This window comes from Hemibagrus wyckioides, linkage group LG12 (assembly GCF_019097595.1).
Source record: "Hemibagrus wyckioides isolate EC202008001 linkage group LG12, SWU_Hwy_1.0, whole genome shotgun sequence".
Taxonomy (NCBI): Eukaryota; Metazoa; Chordata; class Actinopteri; order Siluriformes; family Bagridae; genus Hemibagrus; species Hemibagrus wyckioides.
The window spans coordinates 10,840,914-10,858,697 of NC_080721.1; the positions used below are offsets into that span (position 1 = coordinate 10,840,914).

At 37.8% G+C, this 17,784-nt stretch overlaps 1 protein-coding gene across 7 annotated transcripts; it reads left to right on the forward strand.

Annotated features, from left to right (window-relative positions):
• The first annotated feature begins 4,768 nt into the window (after positions 1–4,768).
• Positions 4,769–15,898, forward strand: LOC131362443 (C-type lectin domain family 6 member A-like). 7 transcript variants are annotated; one of them, XM_058404444.1, is made up of 15 exons: positions 4,769–4,869; positions 4,952–5,002; positions 5,584–5,703; positions 5,880–5,968; positions 6,146–6,217; positions 7,250–7,331; positions 9,836–10,060; positions 10,180–10,242; positions 11,487–11,555; positions 11,664–11,750; positions 11,974–12,063; positions 12,468–12,530; positions 14,107–14,261; positions 14,341–14,453; positions 14,591–15,898. In XM_058404444.1, exons 7-15 carry the CDS (start codon positions 10,015–10,017, stop codon positions 14,751–14,753), a joined length of 849 nt encoding a protein of 282 aa, XP_058260427.1. In that variant the 5' UTR covers positions 4,769–4,869; positions 4,952–5,002; positions 5,584–5,703; positions 5,880–5,968; positions 6,146–6,217; positions 7,250–7,331; positions 9,836–10,014; the 3' UTR covers positions 14,754–15,898. The 7 variants fall into 7 exon arrangements, with proteins under 7 accessions (XP_058260427.1, XP_058260433.1, XP_058260428.1 ...); XM_058404450.1 differs by having other exon boundaries at positions 9,836–9,947; XM_058404445.1 differs by having other exon boundaries at positions 9,983–10,060.
• The last annotated feature ends 1,886 nt before the right edge of the window (positions 15,899–17,784 follow it).

Here is a 17,784-nt window from a genome sequence, read left to right on the forward strand (position 1 = left end):
ATGTTGGTCAGGTTAAAACACACTGCATGATTTTAGCCCTGATTTTAAGTCGCCGACATGTTTTCCGATATCACTGACAATTGTCCAAAGGCAGAAGGCAAATCAGAGCAGAAAAGTTACAAGCACCTCATGGGCCTCCCAATACATGCATTCAAGCAGGCACAGCCCTTGCTGCTCATTGAAGCAGATCACCCTCACTTGATTACTCATGTTAGGTTAGGACCCCCAGGAGCCCAGCAGCCCTGAAGACATGATTAGGGTGGACGTTACAAGGCTCCACTAGACTTGTTGAGCAGTCCATTTGGCCACAGCAGTGTTTATTGTATATACTCAACCATTCCCAATGTGGCAGAGCTCATCAAGAGCGTCGAGAAACTGTGGCAAGTAGATGTACTTCCCTTCAGGAATGAGAAAGAGGTCACCAGGTCATGACAAGACCAAGAGGCTGTTAATATGCTTGAATCAAAGACCACCTGTGTTAAAGTGGACAGACAGTCTTATGTTATGCCACCCCGCTGCTTAGGCACAAAGATATGCCCCTTTTCCAAGCCACAAAGGAAATGGTACTGCCTAGCCTCCGGAACAGAGACTGGTGCCTTGCTAAAGACCCAGAGCAAGCCAAGTCAAACAATGCTGAAATTCAGAACTCAGGCCATAGTCGTTAAGAAGCTGAAATTACATGAGGTGACACAGTCAGTGGAATCGTGGTAGCCTATAGTCCACACCACATGGTGACCCACAATAATAAGAAGTGCTTTGTGTTTAACTGTTCTTACCAGTACCGAGGTCTGAATCTAAATGAGGGGCTGTTACCTGGACCCACCTTAGGACCCTTACTCCTGGGAGTGCTGTTATGATTCTAAGAGCATAGTGTAGCCATAAGTGGTGACGTGAAAGCCATGTTCCACCAGGTCTGCCTGCTCCCTGAAGATCATCCTGTTCTGAGATTTGTCTGGCAAGGCATAGAAAGAGACCAAATTCCATTGTGTTTGAGTGGCAGGTCTTTGGCAGGCCTTTTGGTACGACATGCAGTCCATTCTGTGCCACCTATGCCATGCAGCACCATGTAATCAGTCACAGCCAGCCAGAGGAAGATGTCAGGTTTTACATCAAGAGATGCTTCTACAGTATGTCAATTGTCTGCAAAGCCTCTCCTCCTCTGACCAAGCCAGAACCATAATAGATAAGCTAAGGGAGATTCTAGCCTCTGGTGGATTTGAACTCCAACCGTGGGCCAGCAGTAGCTGAAGGTCATCAGTCACCTACCCCAAGAAGCCTGATCAGACAATCTGGAACTCTGGTTCACTCACGACTGAATAGACAACCCTGAATCCACTCTTGGCCTCAGCTGGCACTGTTCATTGGATACCCTGAGATACAAACATTGCCTTGTAAATTATTATGTTCCTACCATGCAGAACATCTACAAGGAATTGGTCAGCCAATATGACCCACTCCGCTTTATCCTGCCCTACACCACCCACACCAAAATAATAGTAAGACAAGACTGAGAAGACCCCCAACTGCAGCATGATTTACTACAAGCCAGGAGAGATTGGGAAGGATAGTTAGAATTCCTGCAGTAGATCACCTTCCCCAGAGCATACATCCCTCCTGCTATGGATGAGAGAAGTGTTAGTCATGAGATACATGTGTTCAGTGATCTCCTATGGAGCTGTTGCTTACCTGAGAACAGTTGACCCTCAGGGTCAGCCTTATCTCTCATTCATTATAGAATGCACTCAGTGCCCAGACTGGAGCTCTGTGCTGCCCTCACAGGAGCCCAACTCAGCAGATTCCTGGAGTGAGAGCTTACCCTGCCAATCAGCCACCCTCTGGACCGACTCAACCACGGTCTTGTCCTGGTTACACTCCGAGATCTGCAGATTTAAGGTTTTTGTTGGCACTCCAGTGGCAGAAATTCAGGAGCTCACTGATCGACTTTCACGGCAATATGTTAACTCAGTGAAAAATCTTGTATATGACCTCACCAGAGGTAAGAAGCTAGAAGAACTGGCTGAGCCTAACCAGTGGAGCCAAAAAGGGCCAACCTTTTTTCTTCAAAGCCCAGACAAATGGCTGACCCGACCTGTAACAGTAGTGGATGAGTGTCTCCAGAGCTGGATGACACAGATGAACTCATTAGGGTTAGTGGCAGATTGTGCCAAAGCGAAGACTGCTGTGCACCCCATCATCCTGGATCATTGCCATCCCACGACTAAACCTTCTGATCCAAGACTACAATTCTCGACTTGGCCGCCCCGGCCCTGAGAGAGTGTTTGTGGAGATCCGCCACAACTTTTGGATCTTACATGGTCAAGATGCAATTTGATGATATCAGCACAGTTTGTCAATTGTTGATGGAGGAAATCAATCCCTCAAGTCCTGAAGATGGCAGACCTAAATATAGCATGCCTACACCTGTATAAGCTGGCGTTTTACTGGATGGAGATGGCCTGTTTCAGGTGCTTTGTAATCAAGGTGGGCAGGTGCACCGAGAAGAGGTGGAGAATCATATTTAAATGCCTTAGAACAAGATGTGTACATCTAGAGATCCTCACCAGTGTGAATGTCAACTCCTTCTTTATGGCCTTGAGGAGGTTCATCGCAAGAAGAGGTACACCAGCTGAGTTGTTCTCCGACCAGGGGGCGAAAAGAGAGATACAAGAAGCTCTTGCGTAACTGTCCCCAGAACTCCAACTCCAGCTTGCCAAACATAAGATACAGTTTCAATTTAACCCATTTGGCACACACCCCCTTTGGCGGAATGTGAGAAAGGGAAATTTGCTCTGTGAAAATTGCACTTTACAGAGTAGTGGGGAGTCAAGCTGTCATGAAAGAAGTGTTCCATACTGTTCTCCTAGAAGTAAAAGGCTCTGGGTTGTTGCTTGGAGGATCAGAGTTCAAGCCCCAGCACCACCAAGCTCCACTTTTGGGCAATTGAGCAAGGCCCTTAACCCTCTCTGCTCCAAGGGCACTGTATATGCAGTCCTTCTAATGCAGAGGTCACACTGCACAATTATAGCCCTTATTTTCAGTCACCGACAAGTTTTACTAAAGTTTTATTTTGCATTATCTCTTCTCGCGTGCATTTGGTTGTGAAATGCATTTTGCAGACCAGACAGAATTGTCTGTGATTCTTCATATTGTGAAGTCATGCAGAGTGTAACCTGCTGACGCTGATCTACTGTGCAATGTGAACACAGCAGTAACTGAATGCTCCCCCAGATAGTCATTCAGTGTGAAAACAACGTAGGATCACCGTTGTTTTCACTGCACGACTATCTGGGTTAGCATTCAACAAACGCCTAACTCCTCCCGACCTTCCTGCTGCCCTGTATCTTGCTCTCTCATTGGCTGTAGGTCATCGTCGATGTACTTTTCAGTCAGAACTCAATTCAAATAGCAGGATTTTGAATCGCTTACAGGTCCAGATATTTAGCATGCCAAATATTTCACAGGCATCAGCGACGCATCTGCAATTCTTGCAGATAGCGCCTTTGATAATTCACACTGTGTGATTGTCACTTACATGAAGGAGCACAGATTTGCCTCCGATTTCTGGCATTTGTCTGTGATTTCACAAAACCTGTTGGCAACTGAAAATCAAGGCTAAAATTGTGCAGGGTGAACTCAGCATTATAGATGTCCGAATAACTGAATCACTGACTGTCTTCAAATGACAGGTGAAGACCTACTTCTTCCTAAAACAACTAAACTAGCGTGTATTTTTTCGTTTATTAATTCCTCCCAATAGAGATTTAGGCTGATGGTATCCTAAGTCTGTAACTTAGTGAACCAGTGTTGACGACTTCATTGATAGAGACCTCAAAGCACTTTCGTAGATAGCTCTGGATAAGGGTATCTGTCAAATGCCGTAAATGTAACTGCAAAATGGACAGTAATAAAAACTTTCACTCTCTAATAGGTAGATATCTGAAATGTTTATACATTTACAAACATTTGAATACATTTTTTGTCACGGATTGCTGGACAGTTGGAATGTCCACCACCACCACCACCACCTGTTTTGTGTCTGTTTATTTTTAAAATAAAGTAAATTATCGCGACTGGCTGCTATCCCTGCACTTTGGGTCTGATCTTGCCTTGTGTAGGCCACTGTTGCGTGAACTTTTTGATGGTTTAAATTTGATATTGTTTACATGAACAAATGCTGTAAATGACAAGGTTTTCACTGCTCATAATGACAGACAGAGGATGATGTTTATGTCAAATATGCAGGACAGAAAATTCACAGCTACATCTTTGTTTGAACATTATGCTGATTATTTCCAGATGTCAATGTAGGAGAACCTGCCAGGACAGTCAATAGTTCTCCACCAACAAAGAGCTTTTTGTCTGGGGAAGGCTTGCCAAATCACAGTGGACCCCAGTAACCTAGCACACTGTCTGTTCAACAATCAGGCAGGTGGTACTGGAGTATCCAATCCAGAACTAACAGGGTGAAGAACAGTTTCTTTCAGCAGGCTATCAGAATTCTCAATGAACTGTAATACAGATTGGCTGCAAACCACAACTCTATATACTCAATAAACTTTACTTAACACATTGATGCACTGCAAGCATACTGAAACTACACAGTCATCAGTACTTTTGCACCTACTTGCACACTATCTATTGCACAATTGATTCTTAGTACTATTTGCACTGCTGAGGGTGCTTTACTCAGAACTGTGAATATACGCGTGTATATAACATGACATATAACGCTGTTATTGCACAGTGTAGATCACACTTTCACTTCCTTTCTGATTATAAGTAGTGGGGGAAAACTACAACATTTCCTGTTATCACAGAGTTCAGATTAAGACACTAGTGTGAAATACGGATTAGGAAATGGGGGAAAAGGTAATTATCCTATAGCTAGAAATGTGTATCTTTTATATTTTAAATATATAAATTGAAATGACAATGAATTTTAAATTGTCAGGACCAAGAACAGAGGAGGAGGTTTACGTGAATACACAGAACTGGCATCCAGGTATGTCTCGTTTTGATAAAATGTATAATAATTATAATTTTATTCATTTATTGTTACATTCAATTGATATGAAGATAACCTGGAGAAAAATAATGTCTGTTATTACTTACATTCTAGTAGCTATAAATATTCATTCCCTCTCATTTTCTGTATTATAAAGTAAATAAGACAACAGTATTTCATAGCTTAATGTCAAATTTCCTTATACACTGGATGATTATTTAATGTATTTCTAAAATTATCTTGCAAAAATGTGAATGAAACTTTAAGCTTTGAACTTTGTAAAAAGTTCTAGAAATGAAAGTGAAAAAATGTGTTTTTACTTGCTCTCATTTTATGTAGTGTTATTAGCTTCATTTGAAGACATGAAGATGTCAGTGAATTCTGCAGTATAGAATTTCATAGTTCCCATCAGGTTGTTTCTAAAACAACAAATCAGTTGTGAATTATTCATTAGTTTTAAGCCTCATGGCATTGAAGAAAGGAAAACCCTGAAATTGTACAGGGCAGTGGGTCTGCAAGCCTGGAGTCAGGAATCTATAGGATAAAGATGTATGAAATAACTGAACATTTTCTCTCAGATATCTCTGACCACACTGAGCTGAAAGACAAGAAGGAAACAGAAAAAATCTTTATATCTGCTTTTGGTCTCATCCTAATACTTGGTGCTTTATCAGCACTCTGTGCTGTAGGAATCCTTTGTGAGTATTATGCTTATTATTTTTTTTATCTTTTTCTTATTTAACAAATCACAATAAAGTGTTTCATTTGATATATTAAGTGGGATGAGAATTCATCCTCAGCATGAAAGACATACATTTCTTAATCTATTATAAATGCAGTTATAAATTTAATCCTGGGTATTCTTGTTCAACAGTTCACAATAAAGAAGTCTCATATGAGATATTAAGTGAGAAGTATGCTAATGTTACTGCTACATTGATGATGCAAGAAACAAAGCCAAGGGTAAGTGGTTTTAAGAGCTTCCTGTTTCTGTTAATAGTTTGGGTAGAAAACTTAACTGTGTTCTGCTTCTTATTTTCTAATAGTAATTCTAGTAATTGCCTCTTTTTATTCTTTTCTGGTTTATTCTCATCATATAAAAACTCCTTTATCATTAGAAATGATTCTCTTTTACCTTAGAGATAGAAAAACTGCATGAAGCACTGAAGGTGGAGCTTCAGCAAGTTCAGGAAGATCTCGTAGCATGCAGTGGTAAGATTCCCTCATCATGATAGATAGATAGATAGATAGATAGATAGATAGATAGATAGATAGATAGATAGATAGATAGATAGATAGATAGATAGATAGATAGATAGATAGATAGATAGATAGATAGATAGATAGATAGAAATACAATTAACTTAATCACTAGGTGATTAAATACAAATTAAATACAATAAATAAATACTAAACAAAATTAAATACATGATGTCAAATTAGCTTTGTTAACATTTTGGGTATAATTCATTTATTATAGCAATAACAACAAGGAATTTTAAAAATCTTCATGAAGTAATTTGCCCTGTTTGTCTTTTTTTCCCCTGTATATTATGTATATTGTAATGCACATAAAATCCATCAATGCTATAGGATGTTTCATGCAAATTTAAAGGGGACTGAGGCAATCATGAATTTGGGTACAGTTTATGGAGAATCGCAGAATTTTAGGGTAGAAATGTTAAAAATGCTAAGATGCTAAAAATGGCCTAGCGACACCCATGGAATGGACAGTGAAATCATAATGTAATTGTATAATCATGAATACAGGCTATTTTATGCAGAGTTTCTGTTATAGGCTAAATATCTTAAAGTTAATTAAAACAGCCAAATGTTGAAAATGTGTCTACTTTTGAAGAAACCAATTTCAATGCAGTAGTTACTATATTTAAGTTCTTACATTTATTTACCATACTGGTTTTATTACTTGGAATCCATTTCAGATTGATGGGAGCAAAATGGCTCACCTTTTACCAATTTACATGATTGCAGGACAGTCTTTTTAAGTTGCACTTTTGGATGGTATGTAGCCAACAATCCAAGAGAGATGGAAGGAAGTAAAAGAACAAGAAAACCAGATTGGACAGAAGAGCAGTGTTTACTTTTAGCTCAGTTAGTTGAAGAAAATAAAGCAATTTTAAAAGGTAAATTTGGCTCTGGAGTCACAACTCAAGGAAAGAGGCAGACCTGGGAGAAAATATCTCAGCAGATAAACTCCTCATTCCCTCTGGTTGTGCGCACCAGCGAGGAATGTGAAAAGCGGATGTGGTGCAGTCTCAAGCCAGGAGGGAGATTGCAGCACCCCAAACGGATTCTTCAAGCACAGGTGAGTAATATTGCAGTTTCTTCTTTTTTTTTATAATGGGACCAAGAATGACAGACGCACAAAAGTTTTCCACAAAAAAGTGTTGGTTGGTACATTGTAAAATAGGCAAGTGTATATACACAACTGTACAACAGTGTGACTTCAGGGTTGGCCAAAGCTAAAATAATAAACAAAAAATATTTTTTGAGCTTCCTTCTTCAAAAACTATAGTTTTACCTCCCTAACTCCCTAACACATAAAAAAAAACCAGAGAGAAAAGGAACCTACCTCCAAAAGAAGTGATATAATATGTACAATGATAAGATTATACAGAGAATAAAAAACCAAGCTTGAAGTCAAGAAAACATGCACAAGTCAAAATTTTATAATAATCACAAGCTAACAATCAATCCTAACAAATGCCACAAATAAACACTTCTACCAGCACCCTCCTCATCATCACTTCTCTTAAATATATTTAATATGTTCACCAATAGTGACATCATTATGGGGAGGCAGGATCAAGGCAGGTTAGGGCAGGCCGGACACTTGGGAATATGACACAAAATATGGCACAAAAACACAAACGACACATTAAAGACACACAAAATATCATGGGTTGTAACAAAGCTATAAATACTGGGGGCTGTAAAAGTTAGAGTTCTTATTATTTGGAAGTTCTGCCACAGTACAGTAGATCGGTATCTTTCTTTCTGATTATAATTAATGTTTATTTAAAAATGTACAGATATAACAGCTTTACGAGTCTGTTTCTGTTAAGTGGTTTTGAGTTTGCAGTTTTGGTTTTTGTTTTTGTTTTGTTTTCTTGGACTAAATAAACACAAAGTCGGAGCTCACTTGTCGTCCCATATGTACTTTATTGGTGTTTGGTGTCACCTAGTGATTATATAGGGTGTGACAGTTTACTACTGTACGTTTCACCCAGTGTGAACAGCTGGACAGTTCCCTGCCATGCCCGGAGGGGGCGCTGGCAGGTGAACCTTGGAAGCCTGCTTTATTTTTTATATTTTGTGCCACGCCTTTCCTATTGTTCTCGTTCCCGCAGTCACCTGTTCCCCATTAGTCCTAATGTTGTGCCCTATTAATAGGGATCCTTTTGTACCTGTCTTTGCCGGTTATTGTTCTATGTTCTGGTTTTTGTTCATGTTTAACATGTTTTTGGTTTCGGTTTTGTGTAGCGTCATGTCTTTGTGGTTAGGTTGGTCTACCCCATGTCCTGTGTTTACGTTAATAACGCAGTGTTATTTGAATACTGCGTATGGGTCTACTCCATGGCGTGCGGACGCACGCACCACCACCGAGGTGCGGGATCGCGCCCCGCACGTGGCGGGGCGTCGGGGCGTGACACCCAGAGAGTTTTTTTATTATTTAAAAAAAAAAAATCAAAATTATGTTTATCAGCTTCTTTAATGTCAGACGTATCGTATATGATATATTTACTGATCGCATTCAAGTTTATTATTAAACTAGTCTAATATATATTGTTTCGTTATTCTGTAAATACATGACATTTTAATATAATATAATGCTAATTATTGTGGTTAATGAGGTTAAATTAGACTTGATTCCAGACAATTTTTTAAAACGCTTAATATATCTTTTTTTTTTTTTTTTTTTTTTTTTTTACATGAACTCGTTTTTGTATGACTATAGAAAATGAACAAGGTGCAGAATGAAAAGGAAATCCTGTCAAATTTATTTTTTCCCTTGTGTACCAGAAAAAGTGAGTGTGTACAGTAGAGGAGTGGGGATGGTTCAGAGAGAGAGAGAGAGAGAGAGAGAGAGAGAGACGTGCCTCTGACTCTACATTTTGACTCTGTGCCCCATGCTTGTTCAGTCGAGGCTGTTGCAGCGGCCATTGCAGTGAAAGAAGCACAACAAATGCACAGTGAATTAGCCTTACCCACACTGTTTCATATTTTCAGTGAAATTATAAACCGACTAAAACTTACAGGGTCTATAAAGTGGTCTTTATTTATTTTAACATCTGCAAAGTTTTTTTTTGTACAACATTCAAAACTTATTCCCCAGTTAAAGTCGTTTTCTGTTGTCGACTACGATCTGGAAAAAGAACACAGTGTCTTCTACCCTGAAGACTTTCCTATAAGAGTACACTTATTTATTCTTAGTGGATTGGAGATGCTGTCATCTTAGCATGAAAAAAATAATTTCTTTACATAATTTATTACAAATGCAGTTTTTTATTTCTCTGTAAATGAATTTAACCCTCACTATTCTTGTTTAAAAGATCACAATAAAGTGGCCTCATATGAGATATTAAGTGAGCAGAATGCTAATGTTACTGCAACACTGATGACCCTAGAACACAAAGCTAAGGTTTAAGTAGTTTTAAGAGCTTCCTGTTTCCTTTAAAACATTTCAGTGGCTGTTCTGTACATGTGGATTAAAAACAGCATTTTTGAGTTTTGTGCTTCTAATTTTTTGTAACTACCACTCTTTATTTTCTGATTTATTATCATCACCTAAAAACCATTTTGTATCAGATATTATTATAGCCCTAGACAAAACTGTATGAAGAACTGAAGGTGGAGCATCAGCATGTTCAGGAAGAAGAAAACAACACAAATTACTTCTGCTTGATAGAGTGAACTGTGGGTGAGTCCTATAGTCTTAAATTGATTTTATTCTAGCAAGCAGAAATCACGAATAGAGAGGTTCGGAAATGCAAGTCATCTATAAAGATATGAGTCTTGAACTGGACAAAATAGGTAGATATCTGAAATGTTTATACATTTAATACATATAATATTTAAAAACATTTTTTGATGGTTTATATTTGATTTGAACAAGTGCTGTAAATGACAAGGTTTTCACTGCTCATTATCAGAAACAGAGGATGATGTTTATGTGACTATGGAGGACTGCAGGCAAAAGCTGAAAAAATGCACAGGTATGTGTTTGTTTGATGATTATATACTGCTCCTTAGAAGCACTAGTGAGTTTAGGAAATACCAACAAAAAATCAGTTAAATCTACACAGATGGCAAAATAGATGGTAGTTAAGTGTCATTCTCCAACAGGCAGAAATCACAATAAGTGCTATAAATGACGAGCACTACATAAACTCTCATAATCAGACACAGAGGATGATGTATGTGAATACAGAGGACAGAAAATGCAGTGCTACTTCTTTTATAATTATACTGATTATTTCCAAATTTCCTGTGTAAATGTAGGAGAAAGATTCCTTCCTCCCTTCCTTCCTCCCATCGATCTATCTATCTATCTATCTATCTATCTATCTATCTATCTATCTATCTATCTATCTATCTATCTATCTATCTATCTATCTATCTATCTATCTATCTATCTATCTATCTATCTATCTATGTGTTCGGATCCAGTCTAGGGTTTGGCCACACTAAGCAGCTCAGAATTCAAGGATAAATATCTTTATAATGGGAGCAGAAATGACAGACACACAAAAGGTTTCCACAAAAGAGTGCTGGTTTATTGTAAAACAGGTAAATGTATATACAAAACTGTTTAAAACCAGAAAAGAAAACTAAGCTAACAACCAGTCCACTATGAACACTCCTCCTCTCTGAGCTTCCTCTTTCTAAAACATCGTCAGCAATAGTGATGTCATCATGGTTGGGAACTGGACCTGCACACAAACCATGGCACAAAAACATGTGTAACCTTGTAAAAGTATTTTTTAAATAAATGAATATATGGAAAAAAACAAACCTGCAACTTTACAGCAACATTCTGCATATCACCTGCCAAAGCTTGAGAGGTTCTGCAGAGAGAAATGGAAGAAGATCTCCAATTCTATAGGTACCCAGCCTGTAGCATTACTATATCTATGAAGACATTAGGTTGTGGTCACTGCTGAATACATGCATATATAACACATTTGGCAGTTCTGTATATGCTGCTATTGCAGGGTGAAGTGTTTGATAATTATCTCTCTTCCTTTCTGATTATTAATAGTGTTGATAACTACATCATTTATTTTATCATAGAGTTCAGTCTAAGACTCTGTTATAAAATAAAGGTTAGGAAATGGAGGGAAAAAATGTAATTATCCACCATGTAGATATCTGAAACTGCTATAGTTTTAAAGAAATATTTTTTGTTATTTTAAATGTTTGATCAGGCATTGTAAATGATAAGGAATTTTAACTTCAGGACCACAAGCAGTGGATAATGACTATGAGTACATGAAGCAACTGCATCCAAAGACCAAAAAATGCACAGGTATGTGTTTCCTTGATCTTTATAATGATTGTCTCACTTGTACTTATATAGCTTATTAGCTGAAATATGTTTATTAAATGAATAACAAATATTATGTTTAAAATTTAGCTTCATCTGAGTGCAAGGTCGTCATATTTGCTCTTGGTCTTCTACTGCTTGGAGCTTCAGCATCACTCTGTGCTGTAGGGATCTTGTGTGAGTATTGCTTAGTATCCTAAACTTTGTTGTTCTCATTCAGTGAATTACAATAAATAAAATAGTTTGATGGTTAAGTGAGAAGGATTCTTTTTACCTCCCATTTAGACTAGAAACATACAATACGTTACAATAGAATGTTTATGTAACTTCAGTGCTTTGCCCCCTAGAATAAAATTTCATTCATCTGTGTAACTTTAGCCCTGGTGTTCCTGTTCAACAGATCACAGTAAAGTTGTTTCCAATGAGATATTAAGGGAGAGACATGACAATGCTACAGCCAAACTGATGGTGCTAAAATACAAAGCCACTGGTAAGAGGTTTCTGAGGTTTTCCTGTTTGCTTCAGCAGCTTGCTGTTGGTCTTCAGCTTGTATACATGTTTTAGCAACTTCAAATTCCATTTGTAACATACACAAACGCAGTACAACATGGTATAAAAAACAATTTGAACTCTTTAATAAAAAATAGAATCATCTTTACAAGCTAAGTATATGCCACCTAGTGTTATATTGTGGGTGTGACAGTTTAAGGAAGAATCAGAATTTGAGTGTGATTGAACGATCAAACACATCACATATTAAATGATATTGAATAAAAAGGGTAAAGAATCAGAAGCTCATCTCTACCTGCAATGGTAATACTAGTCATTTCCGCTGGTTTACTCAAATCCTTCAAAAAGTCATTTTACATCAGCAGCACTTCTCTTTTGTTTTAGAGACAGAAAGATTGTATGAAGAACTGAAGGTGAAGCATCATGAGTTTGTCTCTGCATGCAGTAGTAAGTTCAGTCAGTTCGGTATTTACTCCCATCATCAAAAAAAACTTTTGACTCAAAATATTTTTTAATTTGTTTTAGAGACAGAACAACTGAAAGAAATGCTGAAGGCAAAATATCAGCAAGTTCATGAACGTCTCTAAAAAATCATATAGTGTATGCAGTATGTTTTGAGTAGAGAGCGAGAGAGAGAGCGAGAGAGAGAGAGTGCGTGTATATACACTATATTGCCAAAAGTATTCGCTCACCTGCCTTGACTCGCATATGAATTTAAGTGACATCCCATTCCTAATCCATAGGGTTCAATATGACGTCGGTCCACCCTTTGCAGCTATAACAGCTTCAACTCTTCTGGGAAGGCTGTCCACAAGGTTTAGGAGTGTGTTTATGGGAATTTTTGACCATTCTTCCAGAAGTGCATTTGTGAGGTCACACACTGATGTTGGACGAGAAGGCCTGGCTCTCAGTCTCCACTCTAATTCATCCCAAAGGTGTTCTATCGGGTTGAGGTCAGGACTCTGTGCAGGCCAGTCAAGTTCATCCACACCAGACTCTGTCATCCATGTCTTTATGGACCTTGCTTTGTGCACTGGTGCACAGTCATGTTGGAAGTGGAAGGGGCCAGCTCCAAACTGTTCCCACAAAGTTGGGAGCATGGAATTGTCCAAAATGTCTTGGTATGCTGAAGCATTCAGAGTTCCTTTCACTGGAACTAAGGGGCCAAGCTCAGCTCCTGAAAAACAACCCCACACCATAATCCCCCCTCCACCAAACTTTACACTTGGCACAATGCAGTCAGACAAGTACCGTTCTCCTGGCCACCGCCAAACCCAGACTCGTCCATCAGATTGCCAGATGGAGAAGCGCGATTCGTCACTCCAGAGAACACGTCTCCACTGCTCTAGAGTCCAGTGGCGGCGTGCTTTACACCACTGCATCCGACACTTTGCATTGCACTTGGTGATGTATGGCTTGGATGCAGCTGCTCGGCCATGGAAACCCATTCCATGAAGCTCTCTGCGCACTGTTCTTGAGCTAATCTGAAGGCCACATGACGTTTGGAGGTCTGTAGCGATTGACTCTGCAGAAAGTTGGCAACCTCTTCGCACTCAGCATCCGCTGACCCCGCTCCGTCAGTTTACGTGGCCTACCACTTCGTGGCTGAGTTGCTGTCATTCCCAAGCACTTCCACGTTCTTATAATACAGCTGACAGTTGACTGTGGAATATTTAGGAGCGAGGAAATTTCACGACTGGATTTGTAGCACAGGTGGCATCCTATCACAGTTCCACGCTGGAATTCACTGAGCTCCTGAGAGCGACCGATTCTTTCACAAATGTTTGTAAAAACAGTCTGCATGCCTAGGTGCTTGATTTTATACACCTGTGGCCATGGAAGTGATTGGAACACCTGATTCTGATTATTTGGATGGGTGAGCGAATACTTTTGGCAATATAGTGTATATATATATATATATATATATATATATATATATATATATATAGATATATATATATATATATATATATACATTATATAATCTAATTTCTTAATTGTTTTAATCTGTTCTTGTAAAAAGAAAATCAAACCTGTACACTTTGTGAGGAAGGATGGAAGTCTCTTGGTTTAAAGTGTTACTACTTCTCCACTCATAAACTGAACTGGACACAGAGTCAAGATTACTGTGTGGAGAAAGGAGGCCACCTGGTGATTATAACAGGCCAAACTGAACAGGTGAGTGTAGAGCATCTTTTTACAATTTCAGATAAAATGTAATAATTTAATTATTTAATGTAATTGTTTTCTACATTAGGATTTTCTAGTTTCACAAATTGGAGAAACACACTGGATTGGCTTGAATGACTTGGAGACTGAAGGACAGTGGATGTGGGTGAACAACCAGCCCTTAAAGGAGACCGGTGTAACGTAAGGACAGTGTTTACTTACACAGTCTATGAAGTCATTTTGCTGTTCCTTTTAAGGATCTACAATGCCACAGCAATGCACTTTCAGCAAATGAATTAATTGTTTAAGAAAGTGATTATAGTCTTTATTTTATGAAGGTTCTGGTATAGCGCTCCAGGGAGACCAGATGAGCCTGATAACTGGAAAGAGGAGGACCCTGCTGGAGAGAACTGTGCTGCGTTGGGAAGTGAAGGTGGTCACACACATAAATGGTTTGATGCTTCCTGCCATAAGCAGAAACGATTCATCTGTGAAAAATAAAATTACTCTCTTTCACTCGCGTTTGTGTAAATATTACCTTTACATTTATATGCATGGTAAGAACTTTTTGGACAAGAACAAATCTTTTACATACTCTGTAATATTTAACATTTTTAAAGGTCTTGGATTTCAGACCTGCTTGTTAGAAGATTAAAAGGTGATATGAGAGAATATATGTGGCCTTTCTCTTGCTGTCTTGTATAAACCAGCAGTTGAAAATAGATTGACTATTGTAAATATAAATTTATTTCCTCAAATTTCATGTTAAGACAATGCGACTGGACAGTTATAACCCAGTTATAAAGATGTTTTTAGTGACTTCTCAGAGGTTTTGCATTAGGTCAGCTCAGTAGAATGAAAGTCAGAGATAATTATATCTTTACACAAGTCAGGTCACCTTGGCTTACTTCTACTGGACATTTTAATATGATCTTGATGCCTAAAAATCTTCATTAGAACTTAAACTTTTTCTTTTCTATTTTTGTATTCAATAAATACTGTATAGAGCCAGGGGCAAATTAAAGGAAAAGCTGATTCGACAGAAGAGGTTGAGTGTGACTGCAAAACCATCACCTGACATTGAAATAGGCCATTTCACGTGATTAGAATGGCGCTTAACACTTGATTAGCTGCAGACTGGACTGCCTTCCCACAAAAAATCTCTGCGACATTAAACTAGGAAATCTGAAAGTTGCTGGGATTTAGTAAAGGTTTGTTTTACGTTGCAGCTGTCAAGAAATCTAAAAGGTTCTCTTAAGTATCAACCTTTACATATAATACTCTATATACTGTATTTATAATATGTCATAGATCTAAAGACATTGGAGTTTCAAATTCATGTTGCAAACATATACGTCTATTCCAAAAAATATTTATTCTTATTTCATACTGATTTGTTTTATTTATGTCGATGAACACTGCTCTTCCAAAATGCATTCTGTCTCTTTAATTTATAATTAACACCCAATATAGTTTAAAAGAGCACTAGGTTCTTCTTTAATTTGTTATCCATCTATATGCATTATTGCTATGAATATTTACTGAAAATTGAGTAGCACACATCTTATGTTAGCTAAAACTGGATGTAATTTCAAGTTGCTTTGAATAACCATTGAGAAACGTTTATGAAATAATAAAAATTTAGATGGCTTGAAAACATAATGTGTGTTTTTTTGTTTTACTATGTCAACATTCCAGTTCCAGTGTAGGCATATTGGGATAAGGAGGGTAACAGAGGACGGGTAATAAGACACATGGTTTAGTTCACTCATTCATAAGAACAGCCTTACACTGCAGTATTTGATGCCGAATAGGATTTGAATGATCAGCTGCAAAAAGGCAATAACGTGTCGGTCAGGTTAAAACAGCAGTAAGTAACCTGAACATCACTGCAGCCTGTTCCTTTTTTTTTAAAAACATTGGCCACTAGATGGCAGTAATGGTGCACAAAGTCTGAATTTTGGCCATAATTAATATTCTTTTGTCGGATTTTTATAGCTTTTAAATCCTATTAAATACAGCTACTCTCTAAGCTCATACCACAGTTTTCTAACAAATCGGAAACAGAGCAAATGCAGGTATTACTGTAGGAGAACAGCCACGCCCACTGGTGCAGCAAAATTCATCTCTGAGCTGTACAGGTTCAGAAATCAATTAATTCTTTTTTTTTGACTGATAAAAAGGTAACTCTGAGCTCATTTATAATTCCGTCTACGATCCCATGTGAACTTGTGAATCCGATGTGACCTAGGTGCTGGGCGCCACCTAGTGTTTATATAGGTTGTGACAGTTTACTACATTTCAACAGGAGAGGGTTTTTTTCAATATAATATTGTGTTTGCTTATTTCGTTATTCTATTAATGCGTGACAGTTTTTTTTTTTCATTGTGCTTAACAAGTTTAATTCACTTGATTCCAGGCGATTTTTACAAAGTTTAATATAACCTTTTTTACTTGAACACATTTTTTATTTGTACATAGAATAAAAGTAAAATAAAGAGTGAAAATAAAATCCTGAAAAATGAAAAACTTATTCCCCATTCAGTTGGTGTCTTTCTATTGTCGAGCAATGCCAGGAAATAGATCATTCTAAAGAAACAATATTTGAGTTTTGTGCTATTTATTTTCTGTAACTGTCCTCTTTTCTGGTTTACTCATCATCATCAAACCCAGAATTTATTCTCATTTGTTACAGATATAAAAACTGAAGTTTTTAAGTTTTTAAGAACTGAAGGTGTGGCATCAGCAAGAAAAAACCCAAATGACTTCTGCTTGCTAGTGTGAACTGAGGGTCTAGAGTCCTAGAGTCTTAACCTGAGTTCATACTAGCAAGCAGAAGTCACTCATTTCATGTGTGTTGTGAAGTAATAGTAAGTGCAAGCCATCTATGGAGAGATGAGTTTTGAACCGAACAAAATAGACAGTAGTGAAAACTATCATTCTCCAACAGGTAGATATCTGAAATGTTTATACATTTAAAAATATCTAAATACATTTTTGATGCTTTAAATATATATAATGATATGGACTGCAGCCCAAAGCTGAAAAAATTCACAGGTATGTGTTTGATGATCATATACTGCTACTTAGAAGCGCTAGTGAGGTTAGGAAATGACGACAAAAAATCAGTTAAATCTACACAGATGGCAAAATAGATGGTAGTTAAAATGTCATTCTCCAACAGGCAGAAATCATAATAAGTGCTGTAAATGACGAGCACTACGTAAACGCTCATAATCAGACACAAAGGATGATGTTTATGTGAATACAGAGGACAGAAAATGCACCGCCACTAATATTGTCTTTCTTTCTTAATTACCCTACACCCATTCTAAGGTTAGGCCGCACAGTGTAACCAACTCTGTATTCAAGGAATGATATCTATAGAATATATAGTCAGGAATGACAGACACACAAAAGGGTTTACAGAAAAATAGTGTTACACAATGCTATACACATTGTGAAAAGTGTTATTCAGAACTGTACAACGTGATTTGAGGACATTTCAAAAAAATATTAAACAGTTCAGTTT

Bases quoted from the DNA above. Each gene is read 5' to 3' on its own strand.
- LOC131362443 (XM_058404444.1), top strand. From the start codon at position 10,015: ATGCAAGTCATCTATAAAGATATGAGTCTTGAACTGGACAAAATAG. The intron at 14,262-14,340 runs GTGAGTGTAGAG...TTTCTACATTAG, and splicing joins TAACAGGCCAAACTGAACAG to GATTTTCTAGTTTCACAAAT. The intron at 14,454-14,590 runs GTAAGGACAGTG...TATTTTATGAAG, and splicing joins TTAAAGGAGACCGGTGTAAC to GTTCTGGTATAGCGCTCCAG.